The sequence below is a fragment of the Symphalangus syndactylus genome, chromosome 6 (genome assembly GCF_028878055.3).
Source record: "Symphalangus syndactylus isolate Jambi chromosome 6, NHGRI_mSymSyn1-v2.1_pri, whole genome shotgun sequence".
Taxonomy (NCBI): Eukaryota; Metazoa; Chordata; class Mammalia; order Primates; family Hylobatidae; genus Symphalangus; species Symphalangus syndactylus.
The window spans coordinates 134,230,383-134,249,827 of NC_072428.2; the positions used below are offsets into that span (position 1 = coordinate 134,230,383).

At 38.3% G+C, this 19,445-nt stretch overlaps 1 protein-coding gene across 5 annotated transcripts in view; it reads right to left on the minus strand.

Moving 5' to 3' along the window:
* The window catches only part of TPK1 (thiamin pyrophosphokinase 1), a 393,588-nt gene that overhangs the window by 2,584 nt on the left and 371,559 nt on the right, over nucleotides 1–19,445 (minus strand). For 2 of the 5 annotated variants that reach the window (XM_063642321.1, XM_063642322.1), the window contains exon 10: nucleotides 10,657–10,702. The exons of the other annotated variants lie outside the window; for them this stretch is intronic. In XM_063642321.1, coding sequence (XP_063498391.1) covers nucleotides 10,672–10,702 — 31 coding nt within the window. In that variant the 3' untranslated portion in view covers nucleotides 10,657–10,671. Of the gene's footprint in view, nucleotides 1–10,656; nucleotides 10,703–19,445 lie in introns of those variants that run through there. 5 annotated transcript variants of the gene reach the window in all.

Below are 19,445 nucleotides of genomic sequence, written 5' to 3' on the forward strand. Positions count from 1 at the left end.
CACAACTGTCCTATAAGCATCCCTTGGTAACCAATATTATTTTCTTTACCAAAATACAGAGAGAAAAATGAACAAATGTTATGGAGCCCAAACTATCAGAGTCAGAAGAGGCCCCTTTTCCTTCAAACAAAACCTATGAAGTTATACACACTGCTTTGGGGGAAATCAATCAATTACAATGCTCACTTCCCACTAGAGGGAGCCTCCTGTCTTCCTGAGGAAATCTTGAAAAGGCAATTTAAAAATTCAGGAACAGTACTGCAAGATAACCTATCGTCAATTTTACCAGTTCACACAGCTTATTTATTAAAACTCAAATTATTTTTCATAGTTCTTAATGTTTTTACTAGTGCAAACACAAAAGTAAAATTACACAGTAATACAGAGTGAATCTCATGTGAATATTGCCCTGATATGAACTTCAATATAGGAAGCTCTTAACTCTTGGGTCATTTGGGACTTGGGACTTCTGTGAGATGATGTTTCTGAACACTGGTGATATACACAAAAATATGTATTGATCTAGACACTGTTACATAGTTGGTAGATCAGGCTGGTGATCTCTGAAGGATTCACAGCAAAGTCAATTGAAATCTCTACCTCTCCTGAACGGTGGTCTTGCCTGGAACCTGGGTGCTTACCAAGTAGCTTACTGAGACCTATCCCAGGCCTATGGTTTCAAGGTTTTCCCAACAGCCAAGAGGGAGGGAGTCAGGCAGCACTTCACACCACTTCATTGCGAAGGCAATTTAGAGTGCTTCAGCAGGCCTGCCAACTTTAAAGTGGAAACTCTCTTGTGAAGACCCATGCATGCACAACCCACTTGAATTTGACACATACATTATATGATTCGAGAAACTGGATTAAAATCCTAGTTTTTACTTAGGCCCAAAGAACAGGAGTACAAAATTGTGCTTCAAGTTTATAGCTGCATATAAATTCCTTTCTGATTTTTGAAGCCATACTATGGATTTCAGAATTTCAGTGGTAGCTACCCGGATTATACATATTAGGCTAAGACACTGTTGTAGCCTAATTAATTTTCAAATGGGAAAATAATCAAAGTGGTTGTATTTGGGCATAAGAAGATGCAATTTTTTTTTGAAGGAAACATTTCTTTGAGTTAAGCAAGGCCACTGTTAGCCATACTTGTAAATTATGTTTTTATTTTATTTTATAATATTTAAAGTTCCAACAAGACCAGTTATACAGTTACAATTAATTAAAGACAACAATTGGTTTTGGTTATCTCTAACTTTATGGAAAGTACAATAAAAATGATAGAAAACTAAGATGAATAAGTTGAGAGACAAAGTCATGAATTTTAATTTACTATGTCATTACAATTATTTTGGAATATATTTTCTTCAAGTCACAGAATCATATTTTTAGACAAAACCTTAGAAAAATAAAAAATTTTTAAGGAAAATATTTGGAATTATGATGAACTTCTTCTTCCCCAAATATCTGAAGGCCAATCATGACATAAGTACATGAAACTAGTAAAGAGACAGCTGTGTACAGATAGTAGAAAAAACAAATTACCTCTTCGTTTCTACCCTAGAGGATTTGTCCAACACTTTAGCTGGCTGAACTATAGAAAATCTGACTTGGATTTCCCCCCCGCCCATTGTTTGCAGAGTAGACTACAGCCAACCATAGTTGCTCAAAGACAACCAGTTATCAGATCAAGTCCTGTTTTCAACAAAAGGCAAAAATAAAAGTTACAGATCTATGTGCAAGCTTATAAGCAATGATATTTTGTGTGATAAACACATTAACATAGATTTTACAATTTTCATCCATTATCTCAGGCTGTTTTATTTCCCAAAGGTAAGGATGAGAATTAGCACTCCGGGTTCTATTGTTTTCAGTGATGTCCTCCCAGCTTTTCTCTAAAGCTGGAAAGACAGGGGACTACAAAGCAAGAGCTGGCAAATCGGTGGAAACCAATTATTCAACTCTTTTCAGTTAGTGGTGCCATTTGTCCCTGGTTTCTTGCCCATCTTTCCTCCACAAGCTACATTAGTGAACTGTGGCTCCTTGGTTGGAGCTGGAAGCGTGAAGGAGTACTCTGCAAGGCCTCGGATGCTTTTGGCACTGAAAAGCAACAGTGGGAGGCATTCATTCTCTGTGCACCTGCATGACTTTTCTCATCAGGTGCTTTTATAGAAAAGGCATCTCTCTATCAAAGAGCATGACTCCATCATGATGAAGTTAATAAGTTAGACCTAGGTTCAAACCCTGGCTCTACCATTCACCAGCTTTACAAACTCAGTTATTTAAACTCTTTGGCCTTGTGTCATCAACAGTAAATATGTAGAAAGTATCTACTTCACAGGGAAGTTGTATGGATTATGTGGCCAGTCTTACATATGATACATATTCAAGTAATTTCCATCTTCTTTGCTTTCTCCTGTTATCCTGCCGATAAAACAGATCAGGTTTGTCTTTTAAAATTAACAAAAAGAGAGACGTCGTGAGCTGAACAACTAGCAAAGGCCTGAATTCAAGTGATTAGTTTATAGCCAGCTGAGAAGTAGAATGAGGTACACTCGTAACTTTTCCAGGCTAGCTTTTGTGAAATACTTAACATCATTTCAGGTGATTCCTTGGCCTGCATGTATGTATGCATTTATTTAATAGATATTAAAGCCTCATTCTGTGCCAGGCACTAGGGTTTAAGGATGAGTATCTCTGCCCTCACTAAAATGAGGACTCACATTTTAGTAAAAGGGAAAGATATACAATCAAACCCAGCAGACAGAAGAGAAGCATGAGGTGGGCCAAGGAGGGCAGAGGTGCCTTCCTGGCAGCCAAGATGGGTTGTGTATTCAAGAGGGAGGTGAAGCCTTTGACAGTGGGGGGATACTGGCATCCCTAGAGGCCTGCCCGCTGACCTGGCTTCCCAAGAATCTGTAGATCGACGCTGGTTCTTTTGTAAAAATAAATAAGTTATTTAAAAAGGCAATGGAAACATTTCTAAAATCAATAAATCCTGAGGGCAAAATGGAGTGAACTAGCTTTGCCTGGGAGGTGTTATTTGAGATGGGCATAATCCTCATTCATTCAAGACGTGATCTGAGTCCTTACAGTATACCAGGCACTCAAGGCATAGCTAGGTTTTATCTTCCATTTAGAGATAGGGAAAATGAAGCTCAGAGAGGCTAAAGTCATAGGCTATGATGATAATAAAAGTGGTCAGACACTAACAAGTTAGTAAGGGAGGTTAAGGCGATTCTTTGAAGAGCTCTAAAGAAGAGAACTGTTGCTGGTCTGTTCTCCTGAAGTACAGAGCTGTCTTTCGGCAGCCTGAAGGAGACTTAAGGAGATGCGTTAGTGACAGCCTAAAAATCACTCTAAGACTTAATGAATACTTTACATCTCATATAGACAAATGCTTAATGAACCCATTATGATGAATCTGAAGGCTCCCTACCATTCTGGAACATTAGGTTAAGTTCTGAGCGTTAATTAGACATATTAGACATCGCTAACTATTTAAGACATAATGGGACCACTGTCTACACTCACCATTTACTCTCTGAGGATTCTTAGCCTATGTGGAGAAATGGCAACAGATTAAGAAAATATGACTCAGATTTCATTACCAGGAAAAGCAAACTATACTGTCTGTAACATCAGGTCACTATTATAGGTCTTTAAAATTTTAATTTTTGACAAATATATTTTTTAAAAAGGTCTTTTATGTACACACATGAGGCAAAAGATTATATTTTAAAAATTGCTAATTTAAACTAAAATATGAATTCTGGGAAGGGTTATTAGTGAATTTGTTTCTTATAAAATGGCATTTATACTTATGGTTGCTCTTGAAAATTTTCAAAAATAAAATCAATATGTTGTGTTTTCACTTTCTTGAAGCCAAAAACTCAAAGTAGTCCTAATGTAAAGCTGTGGAGTACATGCCTTTTGTGTACTTATATTTCTATTAGAATCTTAGGAAATACAAATTTGAGACCATCTATAAATATATTTATTTATCTCAGCACTGCCAAATAAAAATAAGTGATCCACAAATCTAAATTTTCTAATAGCCACGTTAAAAAAGTAAAAATAGGAAAAATGTTAATATCTTTTTCATTTAGCCCAATATATCCAAAATCGTTTTAACATCATCAGTATATAAAATTTGAGGTCTTTTACATTCCTTTTTCATACTAAGTCTCTGAAATCCATTTACAGCATGTCTCAACTCAGACAAGGCTCATTTTAAGTATTCAATGGCCATACATAGCTAGTGGTTACTATATAGATTGAACAGTGCAGTTCTAGGTTGTTGAAGCAGGAACTATATTTATGATTCAATTATCTGCTTTTTTCAGAGGAACATTATTTTTTGGTTTGATTATACAGATACTAAGTTTCATTTCGTATGTAGATATGCAGTCACAGAGTCCAAGGTTATAAAGAGAACATTAAATTCAAAGTGAGCATATAAAATCATTTCGAGTGATTTAAACTTACGATGTGAGTGGATCAACAAACACTTAAATACTTAACACGTGCTCAGCAGCAAGACAGACTCAGTCCTCTGCCCTTCAACTTGAAGGCTGAGACTATCTAACAGGAACTGTAGAAAGGACAACCAAAAATCCAAAATCCAAGCAAACCTGATGTAAAATTACCAAGAGAATATATACTACATTCTATAAGGCATAGAATAAATAGATGCCTGCTTGGACATGTGTCAAATAATCTTCCTTTTTTTGAAGGGGGGAAGGAGTTATTTATTTTTATTTTATTTTATTTGTTCATTTATTTCCATAGGCTTTTGGGGAACAGGTGGTGTTTGGTTGCATGAATAAGTTCTTTAGTGGTGATCTGTGAGATTTTGGTGCACCCATCACCCAAGCAGTGTACACTGTACCCAATTTGTAGTCTTTTATCCCTAACTCACCTCCCACCCTTTCCCCCAAGACCCTCAAGTCCCCAAAGTCCACTGTATCATTCCTATGCCTTTGTATTCTCATAGCGTGGCTCCCACTTATAAGTGAGAACATATGATGTTTGGTTTTCCATTTCTGAGTTACTTCACTTAGAATAATGATCTCCAATTCCACTACTGGGTATCTACTCAGAGGAAAAGAAGTCATTATACAAAAAAGATACTTATAATCTTCTAATTGTACTTGCAAATAATCTTCTAATTTTTCTTCTAATAATTGCAAATAATCTTCTAATTGTACTCCTTTCTCCCAATTATTACCTTCTCTTCCCACTCCTCTAACCCTTGTGAAAGAATAACTGGCGGACCCTAATTGCCTATAATGAAATGTTCAGAACAAAGCAAACACATTCCCTCTTCCCGGCCCTAACATCCTGGCATGGCACTTAAGGCCCTTTGTCATCTGGCTACTTCCTCCCTGCTTGCCAGCCACTCTCTGCTACTTGCTATTCCTTGAATAGATCAGGAATTTTCTGCTTCTACGAAAATTTTTGACGTGTTCCCTCCAAGAACAAATGGGCTTTTTCTCTGCATATTTTATCCTTCAAGTCTAAACTCAATGTCACTTGCTACCCTGTACCGCTCTTTGATTCTCCAACTGCTACAGGCCAAATTAAAAATTCTCTTTTCTATTTACAAAGGACTTGATTGCTTCCCTGGAACACACTTTGTATTTAAAGCTGACTATTTAGATGCCTTGTCTCAAGCAGGCAAAGTACAGAGTGAGCTTGAAACATCTTGCTCCAGAAAGCAAGAGGGTGCTCAAAAACAGATGTAGACCTGTGAAAAGGACACAACGACTGGAACTAATTTGGGGCATTAGAAAAGAATCCTGAGAGAGAGAGAGGCATTATAATATATTGAATAATGAATTGCCAAAAGCAGGTGGAGAGAAGAAAACCTATTCTTTACAGAAGAATGCCAACTACTAAAGGAAGGAATGGCAGAATTAGAGAATTAGAAAGGCACCATTTGCAGCCAACAGTGTAATAACTAGTTTAGGCAAGAACCATCAATGGATGAATGCTAAAACTACTGGATAAAATGTGGAGAAGAAGGATAGCACCCATTTCCAAAGCAGTACTCCACGTATTGCTTTTAATTTCAAAAGAAAAAAAGGTAGGAGAGAGATCTCATGAGTCCGATCGTAGCTAAATGATCAACCTTAGCATCACCAATAAAAGGCCATACTGATATCATGTGCCTCCTGCTATGATGCTAGGGATGAATACAATATCACCCATGAACACTTTTGGCCAAAAATGCCTGACCTGAATTGAATCATGGGGAAATCGTAGACAAATGCAGAATGGGGGCAGATGACAGGTTAGTGGGCCTGAACTCTTAAAAGCTGTCAGTGTCATGAAAGACCAAAAAAGTGAAGGGACTTTTCTGGATTAAAACAGACTAAACAGATATGACAACTAAATACAATGCATGTTTTTTTAGTAGACTCCAGATTTTAGAAAGTTATAAAGGGCACTACTGGGACACTTGGGGAGTAAGAATATGGACTGTACACTATTATTCCATCAATGTTACATTTTGGGAGTAGATAATAGCACTGTAGTTATGCAGGAGAATGACCTTGTTCCTAGGAGATACAAGCTGAGGAATTTCAGGTGTTTATTATTGTCCTGTCTTCAGCTTATTTTCAAATAGTTCAGAATGCAATGCACATACATTCATACTCATATATTGTTTGGAGATTTGTCCCTGCCCAAATCTCATGTTGAATTGCATGAATCAGCATAATCTCTGATGCTGGAGGAGGGGCCTGGTGGGAAGTGTTTGGGTTATGAGGATGGATCCCTTGTGGCTTGGTGCTGTCTTTGAGATAGTGAGTTCTCTTAAGATCTGGTCATTTAAAAGTGCATGGCACCTTCCCCACAATCTTTCTCTTGCTCCTGATTTCCCTGTGGGGAGTGCCTGCTTCTGCCTTGCCTTCTGCCATGGGTAGAAGCTTCCTGAGGCCTTCCCAGAAGCAGATGCTGACATGATGCTTCCTGTACCGCCTGCAGAACCGTAAGCCCAATTCAACCTCTTTTCTTTGTAAATTATCCAGTCTCTTAGCAATGCAAGAATGGCCTAGTACACATATAAAGAAATAAATGCAAATGTAGAAAAAAATGTTAGTATTTAATGAGTCTCAGTGAAAGGTATACAGATTTTGCTGTACTGTCCCTTCAGTTTTTCTGTAGGTTTGAAGTTATTCAATATTAAAATTCCACATTACAATCTGGGGAAACAATTTGGGAAGAAAGGCTAGCAACTTAGAAAGGGAAGCGTTTCTCTCTTGGTTCACCTTTGGTTTCCCTGAAAGCTGAAGTAATGCCATTGCAAAGCATTAAGAAATGTTCATTGATTTAAAGTGCATCAAAATAAATCCAAGTTGAAAAAAAAGTGCCAAATTCAGGAAGAAATTATCTAGTCTATGATATATCTGCATTGCAGCTTCTTGGAAAAGTATATAGAGAGATGCCGAGCACACAGACTGTGTGTGGTGAGGACCCTTCCTTTGTCAACTCATTGAAGCTCACCAAGAACAGCCTTTACTTCTACTCATTGATGCAGGAGGCCCTGGAAATTAACATGCAGTGTCTACCAGAACTTCTTAGTGCTTGTGAAAATGATAAGAGTAGACTTATTGTTATGCGTGTCTCTGATAACAAGCCATCAGCTGTGCTTTCTTTTTGGGCCTTATCTCTCAAAACCCTGATCTGCTAAGACTCTTCCCAAGGTGAACACTCATCACTTCCCTCTCCTGACAACTAATCCTTCCTTGAACTCAAATGTCCAAGGAAGGGCTATTGTAATTCTATTTGAAACTGGCTGCATTTATCTTCATCTCTCTCAGAAGTCACATTTCCCTTGCCCTTGGATGAGGGCTGGAAGGCATTAGAAGGCTTCTGATGTTCAATTATTCTTCCTTCTCCACATTTTCTGTGTTATGACTCAGCCTGTTGATCGAAAAACAATTAGGCCAGGAAAATGCTGCTGCTTGGAGGAATCAAAACTAATTATGCCAGTCAGAAAATGTTTACAAAGATCATGACTTTCAAACGTTTAGCCCTTTCTAAAATAAACAAAATTGTTATTTTTATTTGTTAAAGAGAATTCCCTAATGTATTATGTCATCAGCATGTTCTACTCATAAAAGGTCCCATGTTCCAGTTAAAGAGCCAATCAGAGCTGCTTTAAGAAAAAAGAAAAGCTTACTGGGCTTATAAAATAAGAACCACAGTCCAAATCCACAAAATGTGACCTTTTTGCATTAATTATTAGAGGTAAAGTGAATGAACTGTGTAGAACTCTGTGAAAATTTTCAGTGTGGAAAGTCAGTATCAGATTTAAACATTTGTTCAAAGAAGAGAAAGGCTGTCCACAGGCTGTTCTGAACTGATTTACTTTGCTCTGTTGCCTTCAAATCCTGTGTCTTGGTGTTGCCTCCTGTGGACACTGGTCTGCCCCAAAACCATCCCACAGGGGTGAGAATTATGACCTGCAGATGCCAAAGATGACTGAGTCGCAGCCATCCTAATCTGTTGCTGCCCAGCTGTAGAGCAAGGCAAGTCATTTTGTACTGCTGGGCCTCAGTGCCATCCCTGAAAACAGAGAGTTGAACTTTTCACTGTAATATTTTATGACTTTTGTTAAAAGTCCCTCAGGTGACCTCAGCATCCATTTGTAAAATGCCAATAATACTTGTCTCCAGTTATCTCTAATACTGCCATTGTGAAGATGAATGAGTTAATGTGCGTGAAGAGCTTTGACTTCTCCAGAAAAGTGTTGAAAATGTGTTGTATTATTATCATCATTTCATCTGCACTGAGGAAGCTTTAAAGTGGCATTTGCTTCTATCCTTCAAATGTCAACAGAGATTATTACAAGTACATCAAACAAACAGAAATGTCATAGAAAAGTGAAGAAAGGGAGGAACATGTGTGGTAGCATGGTATGATTACTTAACATCAATCTCAAACCTGCAGGTGGTATCTATACAAATAAGCTAAAGAGACATAATCCAGGCCCTTTTAGAATTTACCAGTCAAGAGGGTCTCTGTGAATTTGCTGTGATTCTGGAGGCTGCCGGATTTGCAAATCGTTCACTTCTCAATTGAACTCTTTTAAATTTAATTCGGCTGAAGTTTTTCTTTTATCAGATGGTGTCAGAAGTGGGATCCAAAGTGGAGCTTCTAGTGTCCCCCAGCAGCGCTGAGTGAATATGCAAGGTACCTGCAGGACCCACTTGTGTCCACTCATCTCTCAGAGCCTCTGGGGATCATGGGTAAGCTCCCTCTTGGATTTCATAGCTCCACTCATCTCTCACAGCTGCTGGGGACCATGGGTAAGCTCCCTCTTGGATTTCGTAGCTCCACTCATCTCTCACAGCCACTGGGGATCATGGGTAAGCTCTCTCTTGGATTTCCAAGCTCCATGGATTTGTGTTTTGAGCTGAGTTTCTTTGAGCAAATTTCTTATCCAAACTCGGTTTGGAGTCGTGACAGAAACTGGACTGGGTCCAGGAATGGATTTGATCTGGGAATTAACTGGCTTGGATCCAGTTAGAGGCCTCTTACGTCTGACTGGGTCAGAAAGGAACTGGTAGTAAGCAGTAATATTGCAGAGTTATAAAATTTGGCTTTTGAAAAATCAGATTTTTGTGTTATACCCCTTTGTTTCATTTTTCTTACACTTAAGTAGGAAAAAAAATCACTGGCTAAGTTAATTAAGAGAACCTGAGCATAAGGCCAATATTTTAGGTAAAAATGGGATCCTTAGTTTCTGGAAAACCGAGTTCTTTCTGGCTTATACTTTAGGCCTGGGAGGCAGTGTAACAGAAACAGCATAATCTTACTAAAGATAACTTACAGTGGAATGTTCCGAATGAACAACAATGCATTTGAAGTACCTTTTAAAAATGAGGGCTCTCAATAAAGTCCCTTTTGTCTAAGAATGGGTTTGGCACTACAGCATGTCAACTGCTATTCTTTTTGGAATAATCTGCCTTGCAGTCTTTGCTGACAACTGTGGGTGACAGGATTAGACATGTACAGGATCGTGGGACATGGGGAGCTTTTTCCTCCGTAAAAGGGGAAACTTGAGAGATGATGGGACTACTGGAAAAGATCCCTTCGCTACCTAGAAGCAGCCGCCTGAACTTTTTTTTCAGTGTTGCTGCAATGGGTGGGTCTTTCTTTGGCCTCCTTGATCATTTCGCCTTCCCCACCCTGCCTCAGGCAATGCTTTTCTCTCTCTCCTTTCCCTTTCTTATCTTTTCTATTACTCAGGGCAACCATCTTGCCCAGAGACCACAGGCTGAAACTCCCGGTCGGAGGTTGGATTAACGATGATGGAGACCAACCAGGGGCAAATTTGAGCCTTGCCAGTTTGATACTGGGTGCTAATCAGAGTAGCTAACGTCTATGTTTTTGTCACACGTACTTGACTCTGGCCAGAACAGAAAAAGATAATTTTCCTTTCTGATGTGGCTTTGCCCCAGCGCGATGGTGTGGCAAGCTCAGTCACGAGGGCCGTTGAGGGAAAGAGAACCCAGGAGCCTGGCATTCCGGCAAAAGGGTAAGAATTTCTTACCAGTCAGACTTCTGGCTTCCCTCTTTCTGTGCAAATGGTTGACTGAATGGTAAAAACCACTGTTTATCTCCATCTTGTTTTATGTCCTTGGGAGCTTGACCTTGTTACTATGTGGCAGTACTTCCTCTTGGCCTCCGCCTTCCAGGGAACAGGAATTTTAAGGTTTATGTCATAATTAGCTCTAAAAATTATCTTGAGTAGTTAAAAGCCTTGTAAGCTCACAATTAACTACTCTAGATGCCTTCTGGGAAGAACAGTGAAGACTGCCCTGTGCTGTAGCTCAGTAGCTAAGGCTTTGCCCTTTCATACTGGTGGTCTGGTTTCGATTCCCTGCTTGTAAAATAAAAGCTTTTTGATTTAATTTCTGCATGACCTTGTCTAGTCTCTTCTCCTTCATGTACTATCTTAAATTTTCCTTTCGCTGAGCACCTGGGAGGTTACCTTTGGTAAAGTTCAAAAGCCGGAAATATTGGAGTGAAATTTAGGTACTATCAGAAGTCAATTTTCCATTTATTTGTGCTTGTGAAGATCTAGTCAGATTAACCAGATGACTGAATCCTTGAATTTACAGAAAACCCTTGAAGTTCTGAAAGATTTGCCATGTAAATCCCTCTAAGATACTGGCTCAATCTTCATCAATTCAGCCAGACTAACTGGTCCACTCAGGCCACCTCTTGCTGGTGAAATTCCCACTCCTCTCACAAAGGCATCTTCCCTGCTGCCTGTGTCCCTACGTGGTGCCCTGCTTTCCTCTTTGGCTCCACCGCCCACTCCACTTGAGATTCCCTGTCACAGTGAGTACTTGCCACTCTAGATCCTCCAGATCTCCTGCCACCCTCCTGCACCAGCCCCTCCCTGACCCCCTGCTTTACCCTACAAGGGCCACCAGCATGACTTGACCTTTGCTCCTTTAATAATAGATGGTCTTTCTTATACCTCAGTCTGAAACTGTGACAATCCCAAAAATGAAATCTCAGTGGTCATGGTGGCTTTTCATTGTCTTATGGAAAAATATTTACAACACAGAAATAGGGGATGAGTGTTTACCATCAAGCAGAATCCATTCAATCATATGGCTGTTTTGAGAATAGAATTTCATTTAGTGAGAGTCTGACCACTGCCTTTTGGGAAAAACATCATTTGATTTAAGTTCAAATGGTCTAATATTAACAGATATGACTTGTTATAGCAAAGGTAATGAAGCAATGTCTTAGACTTTGTCCATAAACCTATAAATATACATGCTTGCTCCTAATATATTTCATCATGACCTATTTTCATTTTTAATTTCCCCTTGCTGATATACAATAATAATATTTCATGTTAGGAATAGCTGTCATCTTCCTATATGAATATTCTAACAAGTCTGAAAATATTAGCCATTCTTAGAAACAAGCTACTTTAATTCACAATTAATATATTCTCTTTCTCATTCTAGTTATAATAATCAATTTTTTAATACTCATGCCATGGACTTTTTCCTGATGACAGCCTGAACTTCTCTTTTTTTGATGAACCTTCTTTGCATTAACTATCTGCATCCAAAGTTGCACATTATCCCAGGCTCAAATTTATAACCTTCTACTTAGCATTTTACTATATCATTGTGGAGTGCTGACATGTGTAATACTATCTTACACATTAAATGTTCAAATATTTTTTTCTACCAATTAGATTATAAGCTCCTTGTGGGCAGAAATATGACTTGGTCTAACTTCCTTTATTATAGAATGTCTAATCTGCAAGAAACCTTATCTATTATTTAGTTCAGTGGTTTAATACAGATAAAAGTGAGGCTGCTCCTACTTTAACCAATTTAAAGTGCTAGGCTCAGAGTTCTCTTCACTTGACTTTACCTTATAACCAAACCAAGTTGGCCTTTGGGAACCAGCTAGGTCTTCAGTGCTTCAGAGAATGTATTTAAAGAGCCACTGATGTAATATCCAAACACTTTATTTCAAGACAGGGAAACGAATTAAAGATACCTTATTGACCTCGGATGCCCAGCACTAAAATTCAAGTCTGTTGACTTGTAGCTCAGTGTATTCTCTATTATAACAAAATCAAACTATGGGCCAGGCACAGTGCCTCCCATCTATAATCCCAGCACTTTGGAGGCTGAGGTGGAAGGATCACTTGAGGCCAGGAGTTTGAGACCAGCCTGGCAACATAGTGAGACCCCATCTCTCTCTATATAAAAAAATAATAAATTTTAAAAACCCAAAGTCAAATTACAGGCTTTAACAAATTGGTTGGCTCCTCAGAAGTATTTTTGGATTAGCTAAGCAAAGCTAAATGATTAAAACTACATACTGAATATTTGAACTGCTTGAACATGTGGCTATGTTACCTATTTTTTCCTAAAGCTTAGTGAGTCACGTAGATTGACTAAAGTCACAGGCTTCAAGCCAGTGGCAAAATGGATTCAGAAGTTTCTCATCCTTGATTTTTTTGTAAGCTACAGACCACAGGACACAATGTACTTAACTCAAACACTCCGTACTGCATTTTCTTATTTAGAAAATGCACCAATTCCATTTATAAACCACTATCTATAGGAGTGTTTCTTTTGTTGTGTCAGCCATTATTTAATTAAGTAGTATTAACAGTCTAGACAAGGAGGAATGAGGAAATGGTCACACAGGCTTAGCTGCTAAGGCATGGTTCAATATTTGGCTTTTAGTAAAAACATTTTGCTGTATCTGTAGTAAACACATTAGATAAAAATTAAAGGTGAAATTTCAGTTAATCCACTTTCACTGCTGATATGGCAAGATTATTGGAAGACAGGCTAACTACAGAGCCTTTATTTATGATTTAGGAAAATAGACCTATATTGTTAGAGAAGAAAAAAACTCACTTGTTATGAATGGCTGTATTTGCAACTAAAAGAATATCAATATATCAGACATCAATTACACCAAAGATAAGATGATTACAAACTTTCTATGCAGAAAAAACTTTCATTTTGAAGTATTGGGAGACAGGGATGGAGAGTGGCAATTTTGTTTTTATACTAAAAAAATCGTTCCTCAAAAGCTGAGTTGTGCAGTTTGTACAAACTAAGATTATATTATATCAAAGCTGCAGGTTAGGAAGTCATATTTACTTGGTATGTATAGACAAATTTACAACTCTAATCACTTTGGTAAAAAGTCTACTAAAATTGAACTAATTTTTTAAAAAGCCTGTTATATCACAACTAGTATGTATGTGTAGAAATGGCTTGAGATAGCTTTTCTGTATTCTTAATTAAGAAATAAACAATCCCATATATTCCTTGCAAGTATCTAGCCTGAAAGGCATGAAAGATCCCTGGCTCCTCCCTGTGCCTTTGATGCCATCGGTGGTATCTAGTTGTTGGGGGTTTCGGGGGAGCCTCTGATTCAGACCCTTGTGGCACCTTGTTGATGACCAGGGTCTTACCTACTCATTGTGGTCCAATCAATATTGGGTGGAACCCTCTTGATGGCTACCATTTTGACCTCTCACCCTTTTTCTCTTAATCCATGACTCTCTTTGCAAGAAGCAGTCTGGCAAAGCAGATATCCCCCTTATTCTTCCTAAAACATCCAAGCCATCTGGAGAAATGTGATGAATAATTACCAATATGCCTTTTTAGTGTTGTGCCTGCTGAGTGTTGGTGAATCTCTTCCTCCAGAGATGATGGACACAGTTGTGATGTCTCACTGTTCTATACTTTGCTTGGAGGTGACTACAGACTGGCTTCTACTTGGGCACTTGAGGCCATCTGATGTGTCTGGAGTAACAGCTGCTTCTGATCTTGGGCTTGGGGCAGCTTCACTTATGAGTACTGACTGTGAGCCTCCGAGGCTTCATTCTGTTAGTGCTGGGGTATCTCATTTTCCACTCATTGATGGAGTGACAGTGACATGTGTCTCCTCTTCTCTGAGTCAAAGAGGCATCTCCTACAGGACACGCTGCAGGTCTGTGGATTGGTGCTGAGGTGTTGTAGGTATTTTTTGTTCTAAGCGTTAACAGGACTGACACTATCTATTTTGGCCCTTTTTCCATAGAGGTCTTTTCCTTCCAAAGAAATCCAAAGGCATACACAACCTATCCCATATTCCGTTTCCCTGTTGAGGGATGAAGAAATCATCTTAGCAGATTGTTTCTTTCCTTCTCATCTAAGAGATATGTTTATATGTGTACATGGCAACAGGGATGAGGAACCTCCAGATTCTTGGCACCATTTCACACATCTGGACACAGCCCTGCCTCTGGTATAGGGCCTGGTGTACTTTCTTCCTTGTATCCTCCCAGGCATTTCACTGGAGAGTGATTGATCTCTTCTTGAGTCAAGACTTAAATATACTTCAACATACTAATAACTTTTATTTACTAAATTTGCCATTTAAGCAAGTCTTTATCTTCCGATGTTGCCCTAGTATTTATAATATCTGAATCGAAGAGGAATAGATTCTTGAAAAACTGTGCCACACACTCTAGCCTGGGTGACAGAGCGAGACTCCATCTCAAACAAAACAAAACAAACAAAAAACTGTGCTACAAATTCAGGCTGCTTTTTTAAACAGTAGTCTTGTATGGCTCTTTTAATGTGCAATGCAAGAATAGTGCTATGTTTTAGCATGAGATGATGCTGCTTATATAAATGATTTTATATCTCATGAAAAAAATCTATAAAATCAAAGTAAAAAGTTATCTTTACTCTTTTAAAAAGGAGGCTCATATATTAACCATATTGAACCTTATTAGACAGATATCTATCAGGCTTAGTGATGTAAGCTCATGACTCTCAAATGCAGAACTTTAAGGCACCACTAAATTAATATACTGGCACATTCTGCAGGCAAAAGCATTAAATTTTTAACAGTACAATTTACTGTATGTGGTTCAACCTTGAAACATGTTGCTTGTGAGTAATTGCAAAATACACACTCTGGTATGTGACACGTGTTATTCGTTTCTAAAATGCAAAGACAGAAGGATCTATTTTCTGTTTTGATTTAGCCACAAATCCAGTGTACAAAGAATTTACTCAGCCTGGAAAATAGTTAAGAGGATAATAAGAAAATAGAAAAGTAACAGACTAACTTCAGACCTAGGTTCCTCCAGTATAGCTAATTTATGATATTTGAGGCTTAAGAGATGATAATAATTACCATGAGAAAGAAAAAAATTACATTTTAAAATCCTGTCTCATTTTCAAAGACTACAGAAAATTTCTACTTGGTGCTTTAATTGCCATTTTAGGATGCTTGAAATCTCTGTCCCTTTTTACTCCCTGGAAATGTTTTAACACTTTGTAAAAATGATGAAAAAGGCCAAGTTTCTATAATCTACAAATACATTCAAATGCTTTATTATGTGCCAGAGTAATTCTTAAGAGTAGGGAATTGTATATATAGCTTGAAAAAAATCCTAAAATTATAATTGTGTTACTTTAAGTAAATTTAACAAAATTTATTGTGAACATTCTGACATTACATGTGATCTTATGTTTAGTAAAAAAGAAAAAAAAAAGATTCATGGGTTTAATAAAGGTAAGAAACATTGGAATAAGCAAGCATTCAATAAGAATGCTAAAATGTGCTACCCCAATCATTTTGCTACTAATTCATTATGGTAACGGATTTGCCAAGTTCCATAGTTCAAGACTTTGGCATTATAACAAATACCAGCAGGGCTCCTAGGCAGAATTAAGGGTTCAGTGTGTGTGCACAAAATTAGGGCCTTGGTGTTATTAGCAAAGAACTGTATTAAAAAGAATGAGGGCAACTGCAATTCTGTTCTACCAAATAAAACATTTTGTTTAGAGATTAAAAAAACCAAAAACAATGAAGGCTATGTTACAGTTATGCAAGGGCTGTTCTCAATTAGTAGAAAACAGTATGCCAATTTGAGAAACTCCATTAAAAACAGAGAATTCCATAAAGGTAGCACCCTAGTTATTACATTAAACAAAAGTATTAATATTGAGTATTATTGCTACAGTTTGTTCATTACTCAGAATCATGTGAGCTCAGGAGAGACCAGGTTTGCTCTGTTCTCTATTATTCCTGTATATTTAGCATATTCAAAGAAAATATCCTAATTATAGATTATAATTACTACATAGCAGACTTAATATAAATATTTATTGAATGAATAAATGTGTATCTGAATAAAGATGTCTGCTCTGCAAACCTTCATCCAGGCCCTGGGTCTACATCTCAGATAATTCACCCAGACAGCCAAGACAAACAAACCCAAATTCCTTTGGTATTTCTTCTCCCTAAGCTCCCTGGTCAAGGGTCTCTAAATGGCTTCAAAGGAGGCCCCTTTCCTCGAACTCAGCATTTCCTTAACTGGTGATTGCTGATTGAAGCACACCACCCCCAGGCTTTCCAGAATGTATTTAATATTGCTTCTAGGCCACCTTATACGGGTGTGTTCAGAAGCACTGGGGGAAAAAGGAACACTGGGCTCAATGGCTAGATCCTTGTTTCCCACTCGTTCCCTTTTCATAGGTCTCCCTGCCCTTTGAGATCATGAGCAACTTCAGATTACCTCTGAGCCTTAGAATACCATGCATCCATGGATGGAGCTTTGGGAAATGCTGCTGTGTTTCTGATACACTAAGTGTTTGTGAAGCTTTCACTTTAGCACAACTTTAAAGTGGAAGTAATGACTCTTTCCAGCTGATATCAAGGTATTTCCCTCACTAGATGCAAAAACCACTTTCTATATGGCTCAGTGGTTTTATTACTGGTGGAAGCATCCCATTAGATTTTCTTATCAGGCTGTAAGGAGAAAAGAAATTCATTATGTGAAGAGAGACAAGGTAAGGGTTCACTATATAATCAATCAATGGTAATATACCCTTGTTTCTCTTATCAGGTAAACTGCCCCTCAAATATTTTATAGGAACAGGGGAATTTCTCTAATCTCAACAAAGAATCCTAAAAATATGCACACTCTGACATACCATTAATCCTAACATTTATCATCCCTTATGGTTAAACATTTATAAGGTTACATTCTCCTTAAACTTTCTTAAGCCTGTAAACAGCTACAATGAACAACAGGTAAGTTTATTATGGTTTTAGACAGCTCTGTGGAGTAATTAATGAAGCGTTTAGGTCGATGTTTTGCATTACTCAAACTTTCCAATTCCAAATTTGATAAAGAAATTTGCAACATGATTGATGTAATGGCTACTTCTCAGGTCAATGAAAATGAATGAGCGCTGGGTTCAAGTCCAGGCCCAAGCAAGTCACTTATTTCTTAAGTCTCTATCCTCTAGTCCATTGGTCTGAGAGATCTGGCCTGAAGTTCCACTTTCAAGTGTATTGGTCCGTTCTCACATTGCTATAAAGAACTAACTGAGACTGGGTAGTTTATAAAGAAAAGAGGTTTAATTGACTCAAAGTTCTGCAGGATATACAGGAAACACGGCTGGGAGGCCTCGGGAAATGTACAATCATGGCAGAAGGGCAAACGGGAAGCAAGCACCTTCATCACATGGCAGCAACAGAGAGAACGAAGGGGGAAGTGCTACACACTTTCAAACAACCAGATCTTGTGAGAACTCTATCTGGAGAACACTAAGGGGGCAGTTTGCCCCCATGATTCAATCACCTCCCACCAGGCCCCTCCCCTGACACGTGGGGATTACAAATTTACATGATATTTGGATGGGGACACAGAGCCAAACCATATCACATAGCTTGGGTTTACCTTGACCAAGGCTCAAAACAAGCTGATGCAGTTTCTTAAATTTTTTCTTTACTGCACAGGTTAAAATTACATGTTAATTTCTTAAATGTATTCCCACAAATTCTCTTACTTCCATTCCATTACTGATTATTTCCTGAGTCTCATCTGTCTCTCAGATTCTATATTCTTTTAACTAAAGGAACAAGGGTTTCTAAAGAGAAGGTCATTTCAAGTTTCAATAATAATAATAAAAGTGGTAGGAAACTTTATCTGGACAATTTTATATGATCTTGCCAAATGGACAATGGCAAGATCATATAAAAAATAGAATTCTGACCCCCACTGTAGAAATGTGCCCAGGAAACCAACCCCTTATCTGCAACAACTAGCCTGGGAAATCAGCCCCCCATAAGTCAGACTTGCAGGGATTCAGAACACAGGAAACCAAACAATAATTTCTGCAACAATTTGCCCCAAATGGCCATGACTTAACTGGTAACTGACAGTTTCCCTAATTTTTGGCTCCACTGCTAACTTTAGCACCAACCAGAGAAAGCCAAATATGCTCCTCTGACCTATCGCATAGGATGCTTGCTTCCAGTCAGCCTGCCTGCAGCTTCTTTGGGCCAACAGACTCCAATTAGGGTACATCAGAAGCCATCCCTTGCTCCACTACACAGCATTCCCATTTCTTTCCCTGCCTTTGAATCTCTGCTGAAATGAGTTACTCTGCAAGAGACTGAATAAATAGCCTTGATTTATTCTCTTTTGGTTTGTCTTTATTTATTACCACTGTGCGTGTAAAAAAGGATACAGAGAGCACACTCAGCTTCAACTAGATCCACAGTTGGGGCAATCTTTCTGCTTTCCTGGTTAATCATTAAGTTCTTGCTAGCTACTATTTAAAAACCTACACACTAAAACCTCCTACCCTTCCAAATGCCTAATGCCTATCTACTTTGAACATATGACTTTACCCCATCTTCTCAGGGAAAACAAGCCCAATAAAAACTTGCTCCACATCTTCTCAACATTCACGCCAGTATCTACAGCCTCATCCTTTCAATTCCTCCCTTCCTGTGGTTGTAATAGAAATGTAGACATGTCCTCTGTCCAGGCTTCTGGATCTCACTTCCCTTACTGTCTCACAGCTTTGATCTACAGATTATCATCACTCTCTCCTGTTCCTTCAAACAGTTCT